This window comes from Struthio camelus, chromosome 17 (genome assembly GCF_040807025.1).
Source record: "Struthio camelus isolate bStrCam1 chromosome 17, bStrCam1.hap1, whole genome shotgun sequence".
Classification (NCBI taxonomy): Eukaryota; Metazoa; Chordata; class Aves; order Struthioniformes; family Struthionidae; genus Struthio; species Struthio camelus.
The window spans coordinates 8,476,621-8,501,410 of NC_090958.1; the positions used below are offsets into that span (position 1 = coordinate 8,476,621).

General features: G+C 39.0%; 1 protein-coding gene across 1 annotated transcript; it reads left to right on the plus strand.

Annotated features, from left to right (window-relative positions):
• Positions 1–906: 906 nt before the first annotated feature.
• YWHAH (tyrosine 3-monooxygenase/tryptophan 5-monooxygenase activation protein eta) lies at positions 907–12,036 on the plus strand. Its single transcript, XM_068911814.1, has 2 exons — positions 907–1,649; positions 10,589–12,036. The coding sequence occupies exons 1-2, from the start codon at positions 1,563–1,565 to the stop codon at positions 11,243–11,245; spliced, it is 744 nt and encodes a 247-aa protein (XP_068767915.1). The 5' UTR covers positions 907–1,562; the 3' UTR covers positions 11,246–12,036.
• The last annotated feature ends 12,754 nt before the right edge of the window (positions 12,037–24,790 follow it).

A 24,790-nucleotide genomic window follows, 5' to 3' on the forward strand; every position in this document is an offset into this window, starting at 1 on the left:
GGTTAACTCTGTCTGAAACTCTCAAAACCCCGTAATGCCAGGGTTAAGGCTTTAACTTTTGGCTGACACACTGGACCAGATTTACTCGATTACAACAATGCAATAGTACTGACGATAACGGGAGACTAATGTCGTTAGTGAGACCAGAATTGGTCCCCTGCCTCTGGTGCATGCTAACGTGCACTCCTTCCTCTTCCTGGTGACAAGAACAGATGTGGACTTAAATTTATATAGGTGTTGTGGTACTGAGGCTGTGATGCTGAACTGTTTGATCATGAGCAAATCTTTCACTCAGATGTGCAGCAGTTCCCCATATGTAAAATGGTGTGCTGATGTTTAAATGCTGTGGATTGAGCAGAAACAGATTAAAATGTCTATGACTTCACATAAAGAAAAGCAACATGCATGCATGCTAGCATTTTTGCAGATACCAGCAGCAGCTGTGTCATTTGTGCAGCATTGTTCTTTTAAGATGATTTTTATGTAGGGCTGGTATTTTGTTAGTTTACTAAAGAAGAGCCTGACCATTATGAATTAAAAAACGCAGTAAAACAGAATTTAGATGAATCACTCAGGCAAGGTAACAACAGAATTGGCCTATACTTACCACCCTCACAACTAGGAATGTTTCAAAGCAGCTGGGATGAGAGATACGTTTATTTAACTGGAGCGAGACACAGCCGTACAAATGCAGCAAGATAAAGCTTGTGCTGAAAAGACACGGTAGCATAAAGCAGTCATGGCGTGTAGGCAAAATGGCACACGCGTAAACAGCGCGTAGCTGCACAGGGAGGACAGACAGCTCAGGTGGTCGCACGCTCTGCTTGAGCGGCTCTTCCTTTGCGATGATGCCTGGAGGGCAGGGTAGGGACAGGCGGCGAACTGGGCGGTAACTGACCCTTCTGTGAGCCGTTTCGAGTTGGGCCGGGTGCGGGGTGCAGGAGAGGAGAGGAGCAGCCGCCGCCGCCGCCGCCCGGCCCGGCCCTGCAATGCCCGCGCCCATTGCCCACCTCCACCTTTGCAGCAGTAAAATGCAGCACTCGCAGCGCGCATGCGTCCCCCCCCCCCCAGCCGGCGCCCCGGGATGGCTATTTATAGCAAGTGACGTCACCTAGAAATAGAACGCGGGGGAGCAGCGCCCCCCTCCCCTCCCCTGCAGTCCCCTCAACTCCGCCCCCTCGTTGCCTTCCTAGCGCGCAGGCGCAGGCGGCGGCAGCAGCAGCGCGAGGCTCCGAGCCGGGCGGAGAGGCGCGAGCTGTGCACGCCGCGGAGGGGACGGAGCGAGCGCGCGGCTACCCGCCTTGCCGCGGCCAGCGAGCGCGAGGCGCCCAGCGTCGCCTGGCTAGCGCGGCCGGGGTGAGCGGCAGCTGAGACGAGCCCAGCGGTCGCTGAGCGAGCGAGCGAGCGAGCGAGCGTGAGGCGGCGGCGGCTCCGTTTCGGTTCCCTGCGCGCAGTCGCATACTCGCACCGCAAGCCCGCGCGTTTCGAGGCGCAGGTTCCCCCCTTCCTCTCTCTCTGAGGGGCGCAGAGTGCCCAGCCCGGCAGCCACCACGGAAGCGGCCATGGGGGACCGAGAGCAGCTGCTGCAGCGAGCCCGCCTGGCCGAGCAGGCGGAGAGATACGACGACATGGCCTCGGCCATGAAGGCGGTGAGTGGGGCTGGCAGCGTGGCGGCTGTGGGTCGTACCCGGGGAGGAGTGCTGCCGCGGGGGTAGTGACGGGGGAGGATGGGAGAGGAAGTGCGGGCTGGGCCGAGGCGGAGTTGGGTCCTGGGGAGGGTGCGAGCCGCCAGGTCCCACCCGTCGCCCTGAAGAAAGGGGGGCGGGAGCGAGGCTGTTCCGCTGGGACGCCTTAGCGCCGTGCGGGGCGGCGCCGGCTGCTACCTGCCTCGGCGAGAGCAGCGATGAGTAGTAGCCGGTCCAAAGCGGACCCAGGTTTCCCCCTCCCCCTTCCTTATTTCTTTCTCTCCCCTAGCTGCTCCTTCGCAGCCCTCCCGCTCCCTCTGCTGTCCCTGCCTCGGGGGTGTGGCTGTCCCCTCTCCTCCCCGCTTGCCCCGCCAATCCGGCGCGCAGCAGGGCAGTTTGAATGCTGCCCGCCTCGCCCCTGCGGCGGCGGGAACCTGGCGGAGCGTCTCCCCACCCCAGCCCGAGATGCGCGTGTCTCCCTGCCCCCGGCCGCTGGGAGTTAGCGTGGGATCCCGGGTGCGACCTTGGGGTGCGTTTCCAGCCCTAGCCGGCTGGCACACACGAGCAGTTGGGAGGGTGGGGGGAGCCTGGGAAAACCGCGCACGGCAGAGAGAGCCCCTTCCTTTTCTAGACGTTTCTTTCGCCTCACGATAAACGCCCGAACAGAGGCCTCACCCACAAACATGGGTGCTCTGATTCAAAGACGGTGTAGTACTTGCATTCGGGTATAAAAGCCGCACAGTGCGTAAAGTCCGCTTCCCGAGCTGTAATGCTGCCTTTTTGCCTCTTCTTTGTAGGATAAGCATTCTCACTGCATTCCTTACACATATGAATACTGAAATGTGTTTAAACCACAAGGTACAGTCGCAATTCAGCTTCTCTCAAAACCGAGCAATGAAAGTTATTTGTACTGACCTGTCTGTACTGGTACATAAATAAAATTACAGAATGGTAAAACGTAAAATGTCTAGTCCCTTTTTCTTTAAACAAAATACTCCCATCATCTGAATTTTAAAGGTAATGTTAGTAAATGTTGAGCAGTGTCTTTGCTGTATCTGCTTACAACTGATTTTAGAGTCTTGTTGATCTGTTCTTTGTGAACGCCAAAAGGCCCCAAGAGGTATTGGGTTTCCCTTGAGAACGGTGCTGTTTAAAGACATGAGATGATTCTGGTATGAGAGAGCAGCTTTAAGGGGGTTGATTCTTACGACAGAAATGGTCTTATTTTCAGACTGATACATGTCACATTCCTTAAGCGAGGGCTGTGAAAAGACCTTTATTTTACTCTGGTTTTTTTAATTGTTAGTCATTTATAACTTGATGGTATTATGGCATTGCATATACCAGGACCAACCCAATTCTAAAGCAGAAATACTTTTGAGTATCTCAATAACAAATATACTAGGCATTAAAATGAAGAAGCTGCGTTTTAATATGTTACTAGAATTCGTGATAGTTATATTTCCACATAACCACTGAACTATGGTGTCTGTGTGGCTCCCTGAACATACATGCGACAAGAAATGAGCAGAATAAGAGTTGCTGCGCTTCAGGATATATGTAAATAAAGTGTATCTATAACTAGTATGCATGTCTAGTTGTCTTTTTAAACTGTCCAAATATTGTTTTACTTCACTTCATCTTGAGTCACAATATTCTCTTTGTTAATACTGTTTTTGCTCTCTAATAAGGTGTATAATGATGAGCTTCTGTAATTGGAAACTTGTTAGCACTTCTTAAGTGAGCTGAATTTTGAGTATTTATGAAAGAATGTTATATTATAGACATTATACTTCAAAAAAAAATACAACAAGCAAATTCAGCAAAGCTGAATTTAAAGGGCAACAGTTTAACATTTCAAGCTGTTCACTTATTGTAATTGTGTGCCTATAATACCATATCTAGTAGTTACTTAAATGCCCTTCATAGGTGTTCGTTCTAACATGGTAATTTCCAGAACGCTCTTTTAAAGTTTGATCTAAATTTTGCAAGTCGGAGCTTAAGCTGCTATGAAATGTTATTATGTGGGCTGTCTGTTCCCACGCCACTAATTTTTCCTTCATTTTCAGTGATTATAAACAACAGCTGTTTAGAGAAATTTCTCTCTGTATAGAGTAAGATATCAAAAGTATCTTTTATGTTGCAGAGATGGTAGACTTCCTTCAACAGGAAATCAGTGTTGTAACTCAGATACCTATTCCCAAAGCAAAATGTTTTGATTTCAAACGATTCTTAAAAAAAAAAAAAAACCCAAAAACAAAAAACACGAAACTCTGGACTTAACATATCTGATGTTTTTAAAATTGCTGGGTAATTGGCATGAAGGTGCTGTATGAAAACAGTGTGCTTCTGTTATAGTAGAAATTTGAATGGGCAATTTCAGTTACAGGTATTTATCACCATATTTTTACTATGCATGATACAGCAAACAGCCTTGCAGTTGCTCCCAAAACATGAAGTCACAGACTATTTTAGCAAAAGATCCTCACTGAAGAGGGGGGGGGAAAAACAAAACCCCAAAACCAAAAAAAAAACTACGAAGACTGGCATTTTAGATATTGGTATAATACTGGGGAAACACTTGTTATTTTCCAGTCTTTTCAATTAATTCTTCCGTAGAACAGCCAGATGAAGTAACAGTTGTAGCTTAAATAAGGGAACTACTGTTTAATAGTAGTTTTATTTGTTGCTTTTGAATTTTCTTGGAAGAATTCCAGTATTGCTGCTTATAACATATAGACAGGAAAGGAGAATGAAGCTTTCATGTAGATTGCTGTGAATGAATTTAATTTACTTTTTTGTAGCCAAAATTTTCTTTAAGAAAAATACAAGCATATGTGAATATGCCTTTAGTGAATGGCATTCTTCCAAGGGGTGTGGCATGCTCATTGCATTAAACGTTGCTCTTAGGATACCAACAATTTGAAATAGCGTTACATGGTAGGTTAGAGATTGCTTCTGAACAAAGCAAATGCTGAAGCTGTGTGTGGGAGAAAAATATGCTTTTAGTGTAAGTGTTGCTGTTTCTCACTTGTCTGAACAAATACTTTAAGCATATTGGAAATACTGCTTTGAGTGCTTTTGTTTTAGACCATTCCAGAAATAACGATTGTGTTGATTGGGAAATAAATATTAAACAGTTAGACTATTTTGCTGTCTAAACCCTTAGTATTTCAGACTCTGAATTCCGATGTGTAGTGCTCAGGAGTTCCATTCATGTATGTTGCTGTTCTAGTGTAGCTACATAATAAGTATCTAGGCATTTATACTTCAGTTGACTCAGGTCCATCTTAACAATTTCTAATGCGAGGATCTACAACTTTAAAAATTAGTCCTGTAATACTGTTTATCTGGGCTTACCACTGCAATAACATACTGGTATTGCTGGGTATGATCTTGGGATTTTTTTTTTTAAAGCAAAATAGCTGGAGGTCCTGGTTTAATTTGTATACTTTATCTCTGTATGTATATAGACTTAAAGTTTGGAGTGTTACATGTTTTTAGTGCTGTAACATCGAGTTCTTCACTTTCAACATCAGTGCCTGATTTTGGTTAACGAAGTATTTGTCGGGGGGGGGGGGAGGGGAATGAGATGCCCTTATTATAAACAGTATCCTCCCCTACTGTGAGATGACTTCCTTACTGTGGCTTGATACAATAAATCTAGTTACAGAGCTTCTAATGTCTAATGGAAAACACTGAAGCCACGTGATGCAAAAAACTGATTTGATTTAAATTCTTTCTTCTGGTTCCTATTTATTCAGAAGTTACGATCTATAACTTTTTACCAGGGTAGTTTGTAATGATTCAAGTATTGTCTGGTTCGTGCTACCCTCACTTCATACTGGATCAGGTATAATCTTTTTTTTGCAGCAGCAGCTTGTGAAGGCCTGGCACAAGTTCTAATACACGCTTTGGCTAATAAAAACCACTAACAAAATACTCTGCCTAACAAAACAGAAGTGTGGTCACGTACATGTAATTGATCCAGGTCACATTCACAGTACTAGGTAATCCTGCAGTGCATAAATGTGCTATTAATTGTGGAACCTTTGCTTTGCTGTGTTTTCCATACCAAACTAATTGAGCTTGGCATGTCCTGCGTGGGATCACACACACACACGCACGCACGTAAGTCATTCCAGAGCTGGTAGAGTTGGATGAGCTATGCTCATCAGCGTATGGAGTTAGGAATTTTGGAATTACAGGCAGGATTTCTTTTATTTTTAAATTCCTAGTAAACCGTGAAAGAACTTTGCAGGCACAAAGCAGAGGAGGCGATACCTGTAAGTATCATAGAAATAAAATGATTTAGCCTGTACCCTTGCTACAAAAAGCAGATTGTCAGTCTGAAGGAAAACTGCTGGCAAGTCATAGTCTACAGGTTCAGTTGCATCGCCTTGCTCAGAACGGAAAATAATTTCAAACTTAGGTGTGAAGAGGCATGAGGAAAGTATATATATTAATATTTACATTAAGGATTAACCTTAGTGAGTTAATACTACTCTGAGGTCATCCTACAAGTGGTTTTCCATCCTTTAAGTGCTACTATTTTACCTAACAGACTATTATGAGAAAGGATGAGCTTCTTGTTGATCATGTCTAGAATGTAAATTGAAATTGTTGCAATCTAGTAGCTAGCTTCTACTAAGAAAAGGCTGTGAGTGGAAGGGAAGATGCTCCAATTTCTCTTCCTCTCCCTCCCCCCTTCCACTTACGGGGCGAGACATGTCTGTTTTCTTACCTAATTTACAAATACACCTGCAATAGTAGATGTTTACTTGAAGGTCCCATGCTTTCCTTTGAGTCTAGTTTCTTGTAATATAGCTGTTAGCCCACAGAAGTAGATGTGATTTTTGCATCGTGAGAGTTATTAGATAAATCTACACAAAGTATCGGAGCATTTTTTAGCTAGGATTGGGGGTAATCTGCTGCTTCTCTCTGAAATCACTGTCTTCAAGATGAGAAGGAAGTAGTTTCAAGACTAATGAAATAAAAAGAAGTTGGGAGAAATGTTGGAAGGTGATACTAGAAAGGAAAGGGCTTCGCTCAAACCATTGAAAACCTCTGCCACAGGAAGAATAGCTAGTGTGAGACTACTAGTTTGTTATGCTGAATTCCTGCACACAACATCATATGCCGCTTTCTTTGAAGGTGATTTAGCAGTTTCTACATTAAGGTAACAGAATCTGCCAGAGGATGTAAATTATGTTTGGGAATGGCCTGACACTGATGTTTTTTTAACCTTACGTATCTGAAAAGGTAATCCGCTATGTGGTTCAAGGCCTGTGGTAGTGCTGTATGTAGTCTTCAGGATACAATGTTTTATGCCTGCTATGATTGATGTAGACAAGTGAGAGGCGTTGTTGAGTTTGAAACAAACCTGAAAGCTTTATTTTTGTATTACCAGGTTTTAATTTTTATGATACAGTGCTAAAGTCTCACTTCTATAATTTTTGTAAGTACAACAGACATACATAGGGATAGAAATGTGGCAAATCTGAAGAAGCAAAGGAGAAATAAGATGCTTTCAAATCTTTCTCAGTTTAACTTGCAGGGGTTGTCTTCAGGGTGTTGACTTTCTTCAGGCTAATTGTACTGTATGCTAGATTTGTATAGGTTTATTGCAGAAGACTAATCTGACTGTTACAGCATGAGTGTGAAAAGCCAGTATATTTCATGAAGAGAAGTATAGGTGACAAACCTTACTTCTACTTTGTTCTCCAGAATTTGACAGCTCAGTCAGTTTTGAATTTGTCGCTCGTTCTTCAGAAAACACTTTTGAGAGTCATGGTTGACAGACAAGAATCTTCTAATCTTGTGTCTCCTTGCCCCCGTGTTGTGCATCTTAAAAAGACTGTACTTGCTACCAAGCTTGGTTCTTCAGTGATAGACTGGAGTTGATGGTGTTTGCTGATTCTTCAAGATACATCAGTAGCTTCTGATGCGACTTAAAGCTAGTAGACATATTTCCTAGGCATGTTGAATTAGCTTCTCCTATGTTAGTTTTTCCTTTGTACTTTAAGGAACTGTTTCAAGGTGAGTTTAAGACAATGTGAGAATTATGCCATATAGGCTTGTGATACCTGGATTAGTCTCTTGATGAAGTCTCTTAATAATCTTATGTCTTAGTGAGATGCTTTGTTTTGATTAAGAAGTTAACGTTCCTTTTCCCTATGCAAACAACCGTTCTGCTGTTAGTAGTCCTAAAGGATGGCTGTACTCCTGTGTGTACTTGCAGTTTACATGGGTATATGTTAAGTATTCTCTGCTATTTTTTCACTCTTTTTGTGTCGGGAGAAGTTTGATCTTCAGAAATTCGTGTGAATAGGCTGTTTACCAAGACTTCTGTTGAATTTCTGTTGCGGTTAGGGAAGGTGAGAGGCTTTTCAGGTGTAAGTTATCTGTAAATGTTGTCTCCTGTACAAGTGGACTTTGTAAATGATACACACTAGTCCTTTCAGTGGGCTGTTGTGCATTTTCTGAAGTTGGAAATGATTAACACTTGAAGAGAGAAAATAGACTTGAAAAGGCCTGGAATAATCTTTCTAGACTAACGATATTGCTATAAGATTGCCGTCCGTGACTTGTGACAAATGGGACAACATTTTGAAAACTGATTGATTTATCTCTCTGTAAGTAAATATATCAGCTATATAGTATAGTAAAAATTTGTATTACTTAAAAAAAAAAAAAAGTCTTTGCATTATGATGGTTCCTAGGGCCTTTGTCAGGTACTGTAAGACACCATTTTGGTGTCTTGAGTACACAAAAGGCAGCTACCTCTAAAAGCTTATTTTAAAAGCTTTAAGAAAGCCCCTTAAGGAGGTAGAGGGTCAATATCTCTATATGTTGAATACATAAATACTAGCCTTTGGTGGGGGAGGTGCTTAGTTTGAAGAAGAGAGAAAGAGACCAAATGCAAAGGTAGCAGGTAACTGAGGGTAAAGAACAGAGGGTAATCAATGGAGGATGAGGTGGAACATGAGAAGCAGGGACCAGAAGATGCATAAGGAGAATAATCACTAGCTGCAGTTGCAGTCTTTTAGCTTTTGCTTTTGTTGTATGGTGTCTCTGGATTAGAAATCCAGTCTGTTGCTGTTGTCTGCCCAGACATCCTCAGGTGTTCTTGTGTCTTATATACTTCTCCATGCTCACTTTTTTATATGGGTAATATATCTCAGTAGTATATTAACAAATTGATAATTTTTTCTAGTATTTTTGTGGATTGCTGTAAAAATAGTGAAGAAAGGTGTGTGTGGGGGGGGAAGATTTGACTCCTTATGTGGTTAAATAATGTTTAAATGTTTAGCAAAGCAATATGGAATCCTTTAAATCAGTCACTGTATTTGAGAACTTGCAGTGGACTTTTCAAGCAGAGTCCTCCAGCAATACAGAAATGACCAAGTGATTATAAATGATTTGTGGGTGTTTCTTCGCTGTGGTGTGTGTGGGTGGTGTGGTGTAGGCTTTTTGTTGTGATTTTTTTTTTCTTTGTACAAGTAAATGTTCTGCTCATACACTGCAGGGAATAAAAATCTCTTGGCTGAACCTTCATGTTCTGAGGGAGGCGATATCTTACTAGAGAAGATGATATAGGTCTTAGAGGCCACGCTTCGCAAAGTGGCAGTAGAGCTGATTTCCTGGGCGTTTAACCTTTTGTAGATTGCCTCAGATTGCGTTAGGCTGGGCAGAGCAGTGGCTTTTGGGAGTTCTGGTCCCTGAGCTGTGGAGGGAAATGCATTTTGGAGTTGAGGCTAATAGACTGGGTTTATTTTAAGAACAAAAATTGAAGCTGAAAGTAGGCTGTCTTTGCATCTATGTATGTCCTTGTTGTAACAGTTAAAATTAAGAGAAATTGCTTTTTAGACTTGGAAAGCTGTACCTTTATTGGATGGCTTACTATTTTTACAACAGTGATGATTTTAGCAGCTTCTGAGCAATGACAGTTCAATTTTCACACTTAAGTGCATATCCTTGGAGTTCTAGCAGCTTGTGTAGTTCTGCTGATAATGAAGTGTGCTTAATGTAGCAGAGCTATTTTTCATCTTAATTCCTGTGAGTTTAGTTCCATGTTTCTACTTTTGCAGAACTAGAACAGCTTCAAGTAACTCTAAGTCTGAAAGTTTTCCCTAAGTTAACATAGCAACTCAAATAAGTCTGAATGCAGTATTTAGAAGTGTTAACCTTCCATTATTACAACTTCTTACAGGAAGAATTTGGAGTTGATCTTGGTGCCTTTTTTTTTTTTTAAGGCTTTCCCATTTGTTCCGTTTTTATGCAATTTCTTTCATGTCCTGTCCCTGAAATCTGACTGCAGCCACCAATCAATAGAAAACAGGATAAATTTTATATTACATCGTAAAATTGCTCATTAAGTGACTGAGAGATAATATGAAACACTAATGCGATTTGTACTATGCAGAGCTTAATCATAAAGGCTGCAGCGCATCCATCTCTGTTGTCGTCTGAAAGAAAGTGGCAGGGGAAAAGAAATGCAAGAACTGCACCAGTGTCCAGTATGTCTGTACAGTGTTCGAGATTCATGTAGCTGGTATTCTAGGTACATTTAAATTCACTGCTAAGTGTGTAGTCTGCGTAATTATAGCAAAGACTTCCTGAAAACAGAGTCTTCCTTCTGCGAATGCTTCTTCATTACTCCAACCTGACTGAATGTGCTTTGTAATGGCTTTTAAATACTAGTTCTGTTAACAGCAGAGCTATCGAGTTTTCACTCTTAAAACTTGACTGCATAAGACAGTTTTAAACTTTCATCATTTCAAATTGGCTCTTGTGTAGAAGGAATTTTGGCTCTTGCACTTCATGATGGAAGTATTGAAGGAAAATTGCACGTTCTTCTCTAAGCCAAACTCTTTAAATATGATCTTTGTCTCTATTTTCAGGTAACTGAGCTGAATGAACCTCTCTCAAATGAGGATAGAAACCTGCTGTCTGTAGCCTACAAGAATGTAGTTGGAGCTAGACGATCTTCTTGGCGTGTCATCAGCAGCATAGAGCAGAAGACTATGGCAGATGGGAATGAGAAGAAATTGGAAAAGGTTAAAGCCTACAGGGAGAAGATAGAAAAGGAGCTTGAGACAGTCTGCAATGATGTTTTGGCCCTTCTAGATAAGTACTTGATCAAGAACTGCAATGACTTCCAGTATGAGAGCAAGGTCTTTTATCTGAAAATGAAAGGAGATTACTACCGCTATTTGGCAGAAGTTGCTGCTGGAGAGAAGAAGAACAGTGTCGTGGAAGCCTCAGAAGCTGCCTATAAAGAGGCTTTTGAAATCAGCAAAGAGCACATGCAGCCTACTCACCCAATTAGGCTGGGGCTGGCGCTCAATTTCTCAGTGTTCTACTATGAAATCCAGAATGCTCCCGAGCAGGCCTGCCTTTTAGCCAAACAAGCCTTTGATGATGCCATAGCAGAGCTGGACACTCTAAATGAGGATTCCTACAAGGACTCCACTCTCATCATGCAGTTACTTCGAGATAACCTCACTCTGTGGACGAGTGATCAGCAAGATGAAGAAGCAGGAGAGGGCAATAATTAAAGAGCTTTCCTCTGATCCCTCTTTCATCCACTTCACCATCCCCATAATCACCAATATTTCCTTGCCACAGTCACACTAAATATCTAGTGCTAAGCATATCTGTATTGTACAGCTGTTCAGATCTGCTGTCCACTTTATCAGTAGGCAGTTTCGGATAAGTCTTCATGGGCATTGATGGATTGATTGGTTTATTGGCCCTATTTATCTTAGTTGCACTTGAACAGTGCAGAAAGATGCATATTAAATGAGGCGTTTTTAGTTTGCCTGTTGATTATAAAATAGGGGAAGAATAACGGAAAGTGATTGAACATGATTAGGTTCCAGTTTAAAAAAAAAAAATCCATTTAAAATGAGCTGGCAGTTTTGTTACGCAGTACATTATGTGCATGCAAAGTAAATTAGCCACCCCAGAAGTTTTTCAGTCAATGAAACAGTTAAGCTGATGTGAAGTGACGACCCTATTCATCAGTTTACAATGAACTGTTTGAAATGTGAGGTTTCAGTAGCAATTTGTTTTTTTGCCTCTCTAACGTATGTGCACGATTTCTTTTAATGCAGTGCATCTACCTAAGAGTTTTGATACTTGTAACCTTTTGCAGTTGTTTTGAAGAATCATGAATTTATTTTTTGTAAACTCTTTGCTGTTTAGTTGTCTGTGTATTCTGACAACACTTATGTCAATGTTAGCCCATGTTAAGATGGATGACTGAGATGCCAGACTTCTAAATTAAATGTTTTGGAATTAAATGAATAAAATAAAATGCTGCTTCGGGTAAACTATCTCTACATAAGCTGTCCTGTCTTTTGTTAAGAGCAGACATTGAGTTGCCTAGCACATCACTGATGCATAAAGACATATTTAATCACAAGTTCTATGAGAAGTTGCTCATATACAGCACTCTAGAACTTGATACTGCTCACCTGTGTTGAAGTGGCATTTCCAAAGGTATATTTGGCTAATTTACTTGATAGGGCAGTTGTAATGCAACTGTGCTTGGGAGCTGAAAAGCTGTAAAAAGCATTACTTGTTATTCTGGTGTAGAGACTTGTATTATTTGTTTCTGTCCGCAGTAACTTGAAAATTTTCTTTCAAAGTGCTAACCACCAAATATTGTGTACACATTAAAATCCCCATAGCGTTATTTTGTATTCAACTAATTCTAACAGAAGCAGTATTTTTTCTTAGGGAGTGCCTCTTAATTTTACTTAACTTAAATCTCTTGATAATGCTTTGCTTTTTTTGCTATGGTTAGTGTATATGTTTATTGATTCCATACATACTTCTGTAACCGTATGTTACAGAAGCAGTGCAAGTTAGCTCTTGTTATGTGTGGCAGTAGGCAGAATGCTTCTGGCACCTGAGCTAGCTTAAAGGACATGCAAGTGCCTCATTTTATCCAACTCTGTTTTTTTCTTTGACATTTACAATAAAGATTACTGGCCTAAATACCCACAGCAACTTTTTCTCATACTTTTTTTTTTTTAAACAGTGTACCAGTTGTTTTTCAGTATCTGGAGGATTAGAATTTTCGGTGGTAGTTTTGTGTGCATTTATGAATTCTAATGTCTTCCGGAAAATTCCAGCTTTGTTTTATCGGTAAAGTTGTTGACAATTGGAAAACTAATGCAACATCTGAAAAAGACATGAAAATACTGAACCTCAGTGGTGTGCTGCTGTATAATCTTAAGGCGTTTGACCTCATTAGTTTAGCAAAAGGAAAATCAAATCTCTTAGAGCAGTTTAAAGTATCTACTCTGTATAACTTACTGCTGTCTGCTCTTGCTTACTCTGGAAGTCCCTCTTAATTGCTTCTGTTTCTTCAAGCAGTATACAAGCCCCTGTTTTTTAATTCAACTCTTTACGTGTAAAGCATGCAGGAGTCCTTTTTAGCCAGTAATATCCATTTGGGCTTTACCTGTCTGCCAGATAAAATGCTCCTGCCTTCTCTCTCTTCCCTTCATGTGAGACAAGCTTGCCTTCCCCTATGGAACCAAGATGAAACTTGGCAATAAGACTGCTATTTTATGTTGAAATACTCTGGTTAACAATGGATGTTGTTGTCAATTTGTTTTTTTTTGCCCCCCCCCCCCCAATTTATATAACTACCACTAGCTTTTGTCAGTTCAAAAGCTAAGGAGTCCATTCTCATTGGAATTCTAGTTCATTAAAGAAGAAAAATTGTCTTGTGCAGCTCCTCTGTTGCAAAATGGTGGGCGTTATGCTCTCTGGATATGAGCTAGTGGGTCTCTGAATTCACTGCGCTAGGTTGTTGAAGATTAGGTGTTGACCTGGTGCGTAATTTCCCAAATGAAGACCAAAGCGGGTTCTGTGTGTGGAATGGTGCGATTTCTGGGTTCTTTAATAATTTTTTGCAGGAAAGGTGATAAATTTTACTCAAATGTTGATTGTTGCAATATTCCTAGCTAGACCAATGGATTCTGATATTTTGATATGTGACCCCCAAGTTGTGTCATCTATAATCACCAGATGTATTCACCAAATGTGCTTCACTGAAGTTCAGAACGTTCTACTCTAAAGCAGAAGTAATTCCAATTGAAAGACTAAAAAACTTTTGGGGGGGGGGGGTTCTTCAGTCCCTCTCCCCCCCACCCCCAAGGAACTGTCCTGGATATCACCTAATTTTATGCATAATAGAGTGCTTACTGATCTTGACCTCATGAGGATTATGTTAGTTATATAAGGGTCCATCTAGCAGTAATATCTGAGCATTGCTCTCTTACCCGGAAACTATTTTTACTTCACCTTTCACAGGCAGTTTGTTGAAAGATTAAGTCACTATGGGGGTCTTGATATAATACTGATGAGGTTGATGAGTATCCTTTTTTTTTTTTAAAAATGTTACATTATAGTTGCTAAGAGTAAAACAGACTTTCATGCATGTCTTATATCAGCTTGAAAGCAAAAGAATAGTCCGACCTTAACAGTGTGTTCTTTAATGGGAAAGAGATACTTTCAGTCCATGTCCTCATTTTTCTGCTCAAGTTTTTTCAAGTTCTATATCAGTGAATGCATTCATCCCTTAGAGTTCTCCCCTTTCCCACCTTTTTGAATGCCACACTAAGAACAAGATGTGCCAATGCTACGGGAAGCTAAACTTCTCATGCTGTATGTAATAAGGGCTTTATTATACAATGTAAACCAAAGCCTTAAAGACCGCTGACTTTTTAGACAAGCAGAAACCCTAAGAAAAGTAATGAGACTGAAATCTCCATGAGTAACACACATCAAAGAACCAGTTTTTCTGGTAAGTAATCATTTTTTCTAGTAACTTCTTTGGAATAACAAGTTTTGAAAACATCCCTCCACTGTTGCCTTTCCTTTGTACGTAACTTCTGTTTATGGTTTGCCATCCTTAATACTCCTATTTCTGACCCAAATCTGTGACTTGAATGAACGTTTTTTTTAGAACTGAATGTATTTCCAAAGAAACACGAGGGTGCTTACTGACCTACTCCCTGTGCTTCAGCAGCTGCAATAGGCTGCTCTATAGTAATTTAGAAAAGCTTTATGGTTTTTCAAGTACACTTCAGATGAAGGAAAACAAAAGACCGGTTGTGTTTGAAGACATTAGTGACTTCAAGAATACTGACGAAAGTCAGAAAAAGGTGTAGGAAGTTGATGTCAATATACATTATCAAATATTCTCTGACAGTTTGGGACCAGCCTGAAATCCTTCAACAAGCCTGTTTGAATGTAGGGACAGAGAGAGAGAAAAAAAAATCAGTTCTTTGGATTCTTATTTTTTCATGTTATCCACACCATGTGTTTGAACTAACTTAACAAGCTGCTCAAGTAAAACTAAATATTGCAACAACAACGTTTTTCGGTGCAACAACATGAAACAGCTTGCTGGATACGTTTTTAGGTTGACTGAGGTCAGGCTTATTGAACTCAGTGGGACTTCTTGAAGAATGTGAAGATAACCTATATGCATAATCCTTATGGGGTGAAAGTTCCACACAGATACAAGCAATTCCGTTTCTGAGACTTAGTAATTTCTAAGATTAGTGAAGGTATAATACACACCCTGAGGTTAGGCCAGGTAGATTTTTTGTTTAAACTTACGTTGGAAGTTACACCGTGTTAGAAACAAAGTAAGGCAGACTTCCAACTACCTTTACCTGCAGGCCCCACAAGCACCTTGTTGATCTAATACGTTTCCCAAACTACTCTCAAGTAGCTGTTCTTCCATACAGTTATTAACAGTCATAGTTGCATCTGTAAAAAAAATAGACTATAGATATGATTATTCACACTCCTCATTTCATTTCTATGCTATGTCTAAATAGTGTGAAGAGTAAAATGTTCCCAGAAGTACTGCAGGGGGCAAGAGACCTTTAAAGTTGAGGAAGTTTGCCTTCTGCATGTGAAAGTGCAAGATCAAGCGTGGGAAAATTGTAAAATACCTTCAGAAAAGAGCTATTTCAGGTAAAATTTTTTAGAAGCAGGTAAGACAAAAAAGCTTAAGGAGAATATGTTAAATTCAAGAAAAGGTTTCTGTGAAAGTGCACACCACCAGAGAAAACTTTTGAAACTCCTTTTGTGAGGTAGTTCTATATTTTGTTCTACTAAGTAATAAAATGTCAAGTATGAGTAACAAGAAAGGTATCCTATTTCTAGACTGTAAATTTAATTAGAATCTATAACCTTCTAGGTTATAACTACTGTAGTAGTTATATGTAGTATCTTCCTCTAGATGAATAAGCATAAATGAAAAACTATTAGTCTTTAACTAGTACTGTTCTTGACTGAAAAAACAGGAAAACACAACACGGTTTAAAACAAAAAAATCTGGAGTCAATGCTTATATAGCTACAGAAGCAACAAAAACATAGAATGAGCTGCACTCTCTTTTTCCTCACCTTTGATTGCCTTGATAATTTTGCTTTCTACAGTTAGAATTGATTCAACAGCCTTAGTAGGATCTAGACTTAAAACTAGAATGCTATTCACAGGACAACTGATCTCTCTGGGCTATATGGCCATTCTTTTAGTCTCCTCAAAAAGAGAAATAAAAAGCAATCTTTATTTTTGTTTCCAGCAAAGATTGTTCCGGAACTGAAGTAAACAATTTATTGCTTTAGAACTAGTTTTTAGAATCTACACCTAAGTTTCAGGATATATTCCATACCACTTGCTAATTTAACATCCCACTGAAATTTTAAATTTGCAGGTCCTTGAAGGTAAGTGTATATTTAAAATACTTACATTATGCTAATACTTCCCAGTTTTTGCTCCAATAGATTTGGCAGAGGGAAAGAAAGTGGTTGGGTTTCTGACTGAGATATGGGGAGAACTGTTGTTAGAAGCTGATCTTTTGGCTATGCCTATGAGGAAAGTTTTGAATTCTATACTAAGGCAAATATTTAAAAGCAAGCATATTGCAACATTATCTCTTATTGCACAACTGATGCTCAATGGTTATTAAGCCTTACTGTATAATAGAGCTCAATTGTTTTGTAACCCTGAGCCTGTTTTTGGCATTGCCATTCTTGCTTCAAATTATACAGGGTACTTGGAGCACAAGTTCATTTGTGTAATTTTCCAACCTGGGCTTATTCAAGAATTAGTTACACATTTAAAATTAGAGTGTGGTCAACATAGCAAATTTCTACTTATTCTGAGGATACAGAATACATTTCTATGTATTCTGCGAATAATAGTCTCCTGTTTTTTAGCTTTTTTTTTTTAAGGATAATGCTGATGTTGTAGAGTGCTAATATAAAAACTGTAGCATGTTTAATTCTTCTGCAAAACGTTGATAAGCTTGTGCCTGTTCTGTATTTACTGTTCTCCAAAGGTGTAAACGTCTTTACTTGCAGTCCAGATTATTTTATGCTGTGACTGTTTGCCATAATTTATCTTGAAGTAACAGCTATGTTGTCTTTTCTTGCTGTTAAAGCATCATTTGGAGTAAAATAGGAGTTGATTTCAGGACTTGAGTTATAAATTCAAAGCATTTAGATATATGTGTTGTTCCACTCTTCAGCCTAACAAAGGCTACGAAGAAGCGATTTGTTAAATATTTGCTTTCTGTGGCTATTGGAAGGCATTTGCAAATCACCAGGTTCATCCAATTGCTGCCATAGGTCACTGTATGCGCCGATGGAAGAAAGCATAGCTTTACTTTCTAGTATTTTTGTGACAAGGTTCTATTAGACTGCAAATATTTTATCACCATGAAGATGATTAAACAGTTAACTTTTCAAGGAGCCTGTCCTAGCAGATTCCAGTTTTCAGTAAGTAGTAACTTCTTTCCTTTTGGTTGTTGATGGGTTTACCAGGGCAGATAAGGTGGAGAACAAACATGCATCAGCTTCCTGGGACTGAATTCATCAGATGCTTTCATCTTCTCATATCAATGAAAGATAAAAGTTAATATCGATCTAAAAATTTCCTTGTTTGATGCTAGTTCTAAAACCCTCTCTCTCGGTATGTGGTAAGTCTGTCTCAGGGGGCCCACAGAAGTGATTGATATGATGGGGCAAAAGTGCCTGTATCGTATTATGAACACTGTTTTTTCTTGTGCTTTAGACTTGCTTATTGTAATATATTCCAAACAGTCTTTTCTTCATGAAGAAGGCTTGACATCTCATTGAAAGACTGTTACTGAGAAATGGCTTTCTAGAGATGTTGGTGCTGCCTCTGAACCACAGGCAACGTTCTCTTGCATCTTTGATGAATTAAACTTTCTACAGCTCAACACCTGAACCTTCACATCCATCTCTTACTATTCATTCTGTTATGCAATGGTAAGGAACTATATGTTGAAGGAAAAACCTGTTTATGAGCAAAAGGATGTGTATTTGAAAAAAAACCCACATTTTTTCTCCAAAATAGCAGTGCCTGCAAGTGTATGCTCACACAAAACCTTAAATTAATCCAAAAAGATATTTTGTATTTTATTTCTGATTAGCTTGGTCAGTCATGCTTCCTCTGTTTCCTGAAAAAGATCTATCTTGTCCTTGTTGAAATATATCCTGAGAAACCCTTGTTATACCATTTTATTTGGGGTTGGTTCTCTGTACTTTTCTCCAGAAGAACATTTTTGCATGCAGAAATCTTCCTTCTTAATAGATAACTTGGAGGGAAAAAATGCAGCACAGGCAAGAACAATGAGTAGGTTTCTGTTAAAACTGAGCATTAATATCAAAGAAGTGCTGGTGCTTTTTGCCAGTGAGTTATTACTACGATGATACAATCCACAGTGCGTCTAATCACATAAATGCCAGTGATGGTGTCTGTTATTCAATTGTTTGTGATTTTCTGTCTATCTCGAAAAAAAATGTTTTCAAACCATTACACAAGACGATCATCTTTTAGCCAGGAAGAATTAGTTGCATGTGGAAGGATTTGGTTGTTTTTCATTCAGAGATGAGTTTTTGTTTCAACTATTAACTGATTTAAAAAAGGCCTGTGGTTTTCCTAGAGAAATATTAACTATTGGTGAAATAAAAATGCAAAGGAAAACAACAAGGCCAGAAGTATTTGTAAGGTTACAATTATTTTGAATTAGTATAGAAGCCCAAAGATTTGAACTATAAAGAACCCATAACATGTGAAAGCATTTCAAAGTATATTTGAAAAATATTCTTTTCTTAAAAACAGACATTCTAAAATCTTTTCTGGCATTTCAGAACATCTTTGTGTTCTCTGCCTCTTTGGAGAGGAATGAAGTGACTCTTCAGAGGAAAAGCAGGTAGCCCTCTCAGAAACTTCCTGCTGGAAGTTTACTAGTTTTTCCTTTGTGACAAAATGGCAATATTCAGACACCTCCTTTTTAGATTTATGACTTGGGGTCTATGGATAGAGAGTCACGAAACCAGTAGATCTTGGTTCCAAGCTTTAAAAAAGTCATTTATATTAGTCATAACATAATTTGCATAAATATTACAACTAGATTTTTTTTCGTTTTTCACTGCTTTATACTATTGTGCTCTGTATTATACTATTCAACCTGACTTCTGTTTTGTCTGTTTTAGAATTGTATGTAGAAAAATTGCTTTCAGCTTTGGTTCAGCGAGGAAGTGAATTCTAGTGAATGGAGCAGTGATCAGAAGATACTTGTTTCATTGTTGCCTCTGCCATTGGTCTGCTGGAGGCCGTGGAAAAATAACTGCTTTGTGTCTCTTTACCATTATTTGTAGAAAGGGGCTAATGCTACTGTCTTCATCCAATGTTCGTAAAAAGCACTATGTAAGTAATATTTTTATTGTACTTGTTGCAGTGTAGATGGGGGAAAAATAGTATATATTTGAAGTTTTTAAGGTATCAGAGTCTACCAAGCAACTAAAAAACCCAAAGCTTGTACAATGCTGCTGTCATGCTCTGTTACTCCTGGTGAACTTACTTTGAAGTCCACTGGCCAATTCCAACCAAATGTTAAAGAAAAATAGGAGATTTAAATGTATTAAATTCCATCAAATTTCCTGTTCAAAGTGGCTGAGTAGAGAAGAGAGATCCTGTTAATGCTCCTTTATAGAAAAGGCTGAACTGTGTGCTTACTTCTACTGATCAGTACCAAATACACATGGGAGTTTCATTCCTGACATTACAGGTTCTTTGCGCTCCAGGATTAGGTAAGTCCCATTTCATAAGTCAGTGCTATTCAGTAAGTAGTACCTTCTACATTTTGTTTGTATGTATACCTACGTTTTCATTTCTTTTTCATCTGTTTAGACCGCGAACTTTTCAGTGCAAAGATAGTGTATAGTGTATAGTGTGTAGCGGTCTCTTTGGACGCCTAATGAGTTTGGTGCCGTTTGTGTGCTGTTTCAATGGAAATAACAATCAGGATTTAGGCAGAAGTATCAGCTAGTCTTAGATATTGTCATGGAATGATGTATACTAACTGTGTATTTCCTCTTCTTTGCACAGCCTCCTCACCAATTATTTTTCTTGCACTTCTTTCTGTTGCTATATTAACTGAAATTGAGGCTCAGATGCATTTTTAATACATAAAAATAGATTTTTGACTATTTGGTTACACACATGAACGAGGGTAAAAAATCACAGTACAGATACCTACTTGCTAAGCTTTCTGAACTTTCATTGAACAGCTCTGACATTTTTTTAATTGATTCAACAAATCGTATCAGTTTTAATGGCCTGCTTTGTCCTTGTTTGAAAGCGGCTCCATATAGCTCATCTGCCCTCTGAAATACTTGTAAATCTTAAGTCCTCTTCCTAAGGCCTGATACAGACTAAACCTAATAATAACAAAGGCTGGAAGTTGATCCGATAATTGTACTCAGTGCTTACTTAACAAAATGAAAATAAAATACTGTTTGACTAGTGTGAAAACCAGTAAAGATTATTTTGTACACTGGGATATTTATTGATATTTATGTTTTGTACAAATGCATATGAATTTCCCTCTGGACACAGTATAAGTTAATTCCATCTGGAAATCATGTAAAGTAATATATCTGCTTTAATTTTCATGAATATTTAATATTTATTTTTAAAAGAATTTAATTGGATGCTTAAATATTTCCTAGAAATATGAGAACTGCATACAGAAAGCAATCCAAATAGCACAGAGCACAGTTACCGTTAGACCTTTTTTCAAGTTGGATGAAACAATCTAGTACCGTCTGTCTTTCTGCCACATTAAGTACAATCAGCTGAAAAAACATTTAATATCGGTGCTTCCCTGGGATTAAGATCCAACCAGGCTTAAGGTGGGCACATTTATTAACTATGAATGTATTGTTAAGCACTGTGCTCCAAAGAGTTTATAGTCTAGAAAAACAAAGATGAAAGGTCTGGGAGTGGAGACCAATCAATGGACTGTTTATACCTAAATGTTCCAAAATACGTATCATATATGTGATATTTTTTACTTAAGGCCATAAGTGTTTTTTGTTTCTTTTCCCCAATTATTCCCCTTTTGGGTCATATTCTGTCAAATTTTTGTCTTGACTCATAGCTAACTTTAAGCCTTCAAAAGAAATGTGAATTTAAATATCAGTAGCTGTGTGGATCACTTGAGAAAAGATGTCCCTGTGTAAAAGAGGAAGTAGAATGAAGGGAATGAAAGCTGTTTTCAGAGGAACAGGCAGAATTTGCAGAAACAGAATATATATTGATTTTCACTGTTCTTGGATGATAAAGGTGCTTGGAGTTTGAGAATAGGTGAATAATTAAGTGATACCTGCCTCTTTAAAAATCTAGGATATGAGGGGGGTATCAGTCGTTCATGGCCGTTGTCAGCAAGATGCTTTTTTATCATTAGAATTTGGTTTTCCCTAACTGTAAACTATAGACAGTGAAAATTCTGGTGTGTAGAACTGTGTTTCTGAGCTGTATAACTTCCCAGGTACTACAGTTACAAATACTCTTTCCATTTGGTCATTAGTGACAAGGTTACAAGATGCGTTTGCAACTCTTTCCTGTGGGTCAGTTGTGATCTAATTTTATATGACTATAAATATAGTTATGAAGGATATAATTCAAATACATATATTTCTTAATTTTCTGAATCTTCAGTGCTACTTGTTGTATTTGGCTACACTGAATGGATTTAGGTAGCTGTTATGGAATAAGAAGCTGCACGTCAGCATGTTTTTCAGGTTTTGTCTTTAGCTCATACTCTATATTAAAGTATCATAGAGAGGTAAATACTACTAATCCTACAAAGTCCAGGCAGATTTGGGATCCCTATAAACTTGTCATCATTTTGCAAAGACAGAAAGCAAAATATTTATGCCTTGAAGGGTTTATAATTTAAAAGCAGGCAGAGGATAAGCAGTTTTCAGATTGAACATACAAAGGAATCCTTCCAGACAGATAGTCATTATCCAGTGTTTGAGCTAAAGGTGGAGTTAGTGAAGCAACTTAGAAATACATGGCTAACAAAAATTCTGTGTTCGGATATTTCTGGAGAGGTTGAGTAACGTTGTATCATAACATTTATATGTATATGTGTATACGCACAGCCTTTGACAAAAGTGCTATTCTCGAGAATAATACTTTTTGCAAATTGTGTCTCAGTATCAGCAAGTTCTTGCAGGCTTCTGATATGATGCCTGAAATTCCTAAATTCCATTCTAGCGACTGAGGGTATTAGAGTGTTATCAGGTATTACTATTAGACTCTGTAATACAGTTTTAAAATTTCGACCCATACTTATCTATGCATAGCAGGTTTGCCATGCATACCTGTAAATAGCTGGTCTCTCTCTGCGGTTTTATATTTGATTCTAAACTGTTTTAACTATGGCAAATCATTTAGTTTGTCCTAACTTCAAACGTTACAGCCAGATGAAGGATTTTCACTTTGCTGGGTATTTATCTGTAAATCCCAGAATGCACTAAGGCAAAGCACTGTAAGGGAAATGCCCATGTTTCGGTGGTGCCTACATTTTTTTATGATGATAATTGTCAAGAAATCAATTGCATACAGTTATGTACTTAAATTAATATGAGCTATTTTTGCTTAGCGTGATAATCCAATGAACATGACCAATCTCACTTCAGGATTTAATCTGTTACTAGTTGAAATCTTACCTCTCTGAAGAATTACTTAGTTTGGCAATGTGTCTAAGTGAAGAAATGGACCAAAACACACACTCCTCGTGGCTTGCAGGGGCGTGGTGCTTGAGACCCAGTTATATTTGCCTTAATTATACATAAAATCTCTGGTATTTGGAAAATCTCATCCATAGTTTTGACATCTAAGGAATGACTGTATTTAGAGTTTTCTCAAGTAGAGGCTACTGCAAGCCAAGGGATTGCAAGGAAAGCATTAATTCCTTTCTCCAGCACATAGCATACACAGCAGAAGGAAGGAGGAATTGTAGGGGCTTGGCAAGGAAACCTGTTATCAGCAGGCTTTCTGGCTGTTGCTGCATCCTCAGGATCACAAAAGAACATCTTACGCTCGCTGAGGGCAAAGACTAGTAGATGTTTGTAATAACATAGTAACTGAGTAACTGGTTTCCCTGCTGGGTAAAATGGAGAATATTCTCTCTCTGCAATCACAAAATGTTTTTGTCCCACATTTACTTTGTTTTAAATCATAGAAAAACAAATCCCAGGTACTTAATTTTTATTTAAGTATAATCCTAGGTCCTTCAATGAGATGCCTTCCCAGGAGAGTCTGAGAGTTAAAGGTGTTAGCGCTTTAGAACTTGATCCAGAATAAATGAATTTTTGGTGCGTGTTGCCAAGGTCTGTGTGCCAGGCAGGCGCTGGGCTGCACAATTGGGGACCATCTGCAGCAGCTTCCTGCTTCCATGGCAACTGGAGCAGTACTAAAATCAATGATCTTGGTTGCTGTCTCTGCAGCCTGAATCCCGAGGTGGAAGCAGAAGGCCCAAACCTTCTGTCTGGCAGGAAAAGGCTCTGTTCTCTCCAAATGTTTGTTGGCTGGCCACCACACCGGGTCACTGCATTTCTGTCGAAATTCCAGCCTGTCCTTAAAGGGAAGAACATCTTGTGGTGTTCAGTTGTGTCACCTCGAGCTTTTAAGGATTGCTATTTGCCTCTTCTGAAAGAAGTCCTATTAAGCCTTTCTTGGCTGTAAAATGTCATGGAAGGATTGAGGAGTTATGTTTGCTGTCGCTGGTAACATCAGTGTCTAATCTAACGCTAATATGTGAGAGCACTTTCGAGCTATTGCTGATTCACTCTTCTGGTTTTCACAGCTGAGATTTTCTTGCTTTGAGATTATTTGTCCCTGTGCTTCTCTTTTTCTGCGTTAATAGCATTCACTTTTGTACAATGCAGTGTAGACAGCATTGCCATGAACATCATTAATTTCAGATCTTGAAAACTGTTTAATAATTAAATTGGTACTCCAAGTTTAAATTGCCTCATGTTGTAAGTTGTTATGAGCCAGTGGTATGGAAGGCAATCTGTAAAAGCTCATGCCTAAAATTACTAGTAATTCACAATAGGACTGACTTGGTAGATATCACAGTATATACATTCGGAGAGGGAAAACAGATTGTTTCACTTTATCAACAAATTGTAAGATGTATTGATACAATTTTAGTATTGATATTTGTTGCAATAGGAGCTGTGTTTTGACTTAATGCTTTACATTGCTAAGATAGAAGGTGCGACTTCCGTAAACTGGTCATCTAAATTTCATCTTGAAGTTTATTTGATCTCTTTTGACAGCTGAACATCTTTTTACTCACCTGAGCTTCACTGAAGAGGAAAGCTAAAATCTTAACTTAGCTAGAATGGGTGTTTCCGTGAACGGTTTTCTCGTCCTTCCACTAGCATTTATTAGGTAGCTGGCTTGTCTGGCTGAAGAGTCCACAAAACTAAATAATAAAATCATGATTTTAATCTTCTCTTAACTTGGAAAAACATTTTTTGGTAAACTAAATATTGCATACTATACTAAAATCTGAAAAGATAAAGGAAGACTTGACTTAGAAGTGAGCTACTAAAATTGAGAGAAAAAAGTAGTCAAATTTGTCTTGCCCAAAATGAGATGCCAGAAAATCAAGAAATATGGTAGATTATGAAAATAATTTCATTTTTAATGAGCTACATTTAATACAGATA

Coding starts and splice junctions, on each gene's coding strand:
- YWHAH (XM_068911814.1), top strand. CDS start 1,563: ATGGGGGACCGAGAGCAGCTGCTGCAGCGAGCCCGCCTGGCCGAGCAG. Junction 1,650..10,588: donor TGGCCTCGGCCATGAAGGCG/GTGAGTGGGGCT, acceptor CTCTATTTTCAG/GTAACTGAGCTGAATGAACC.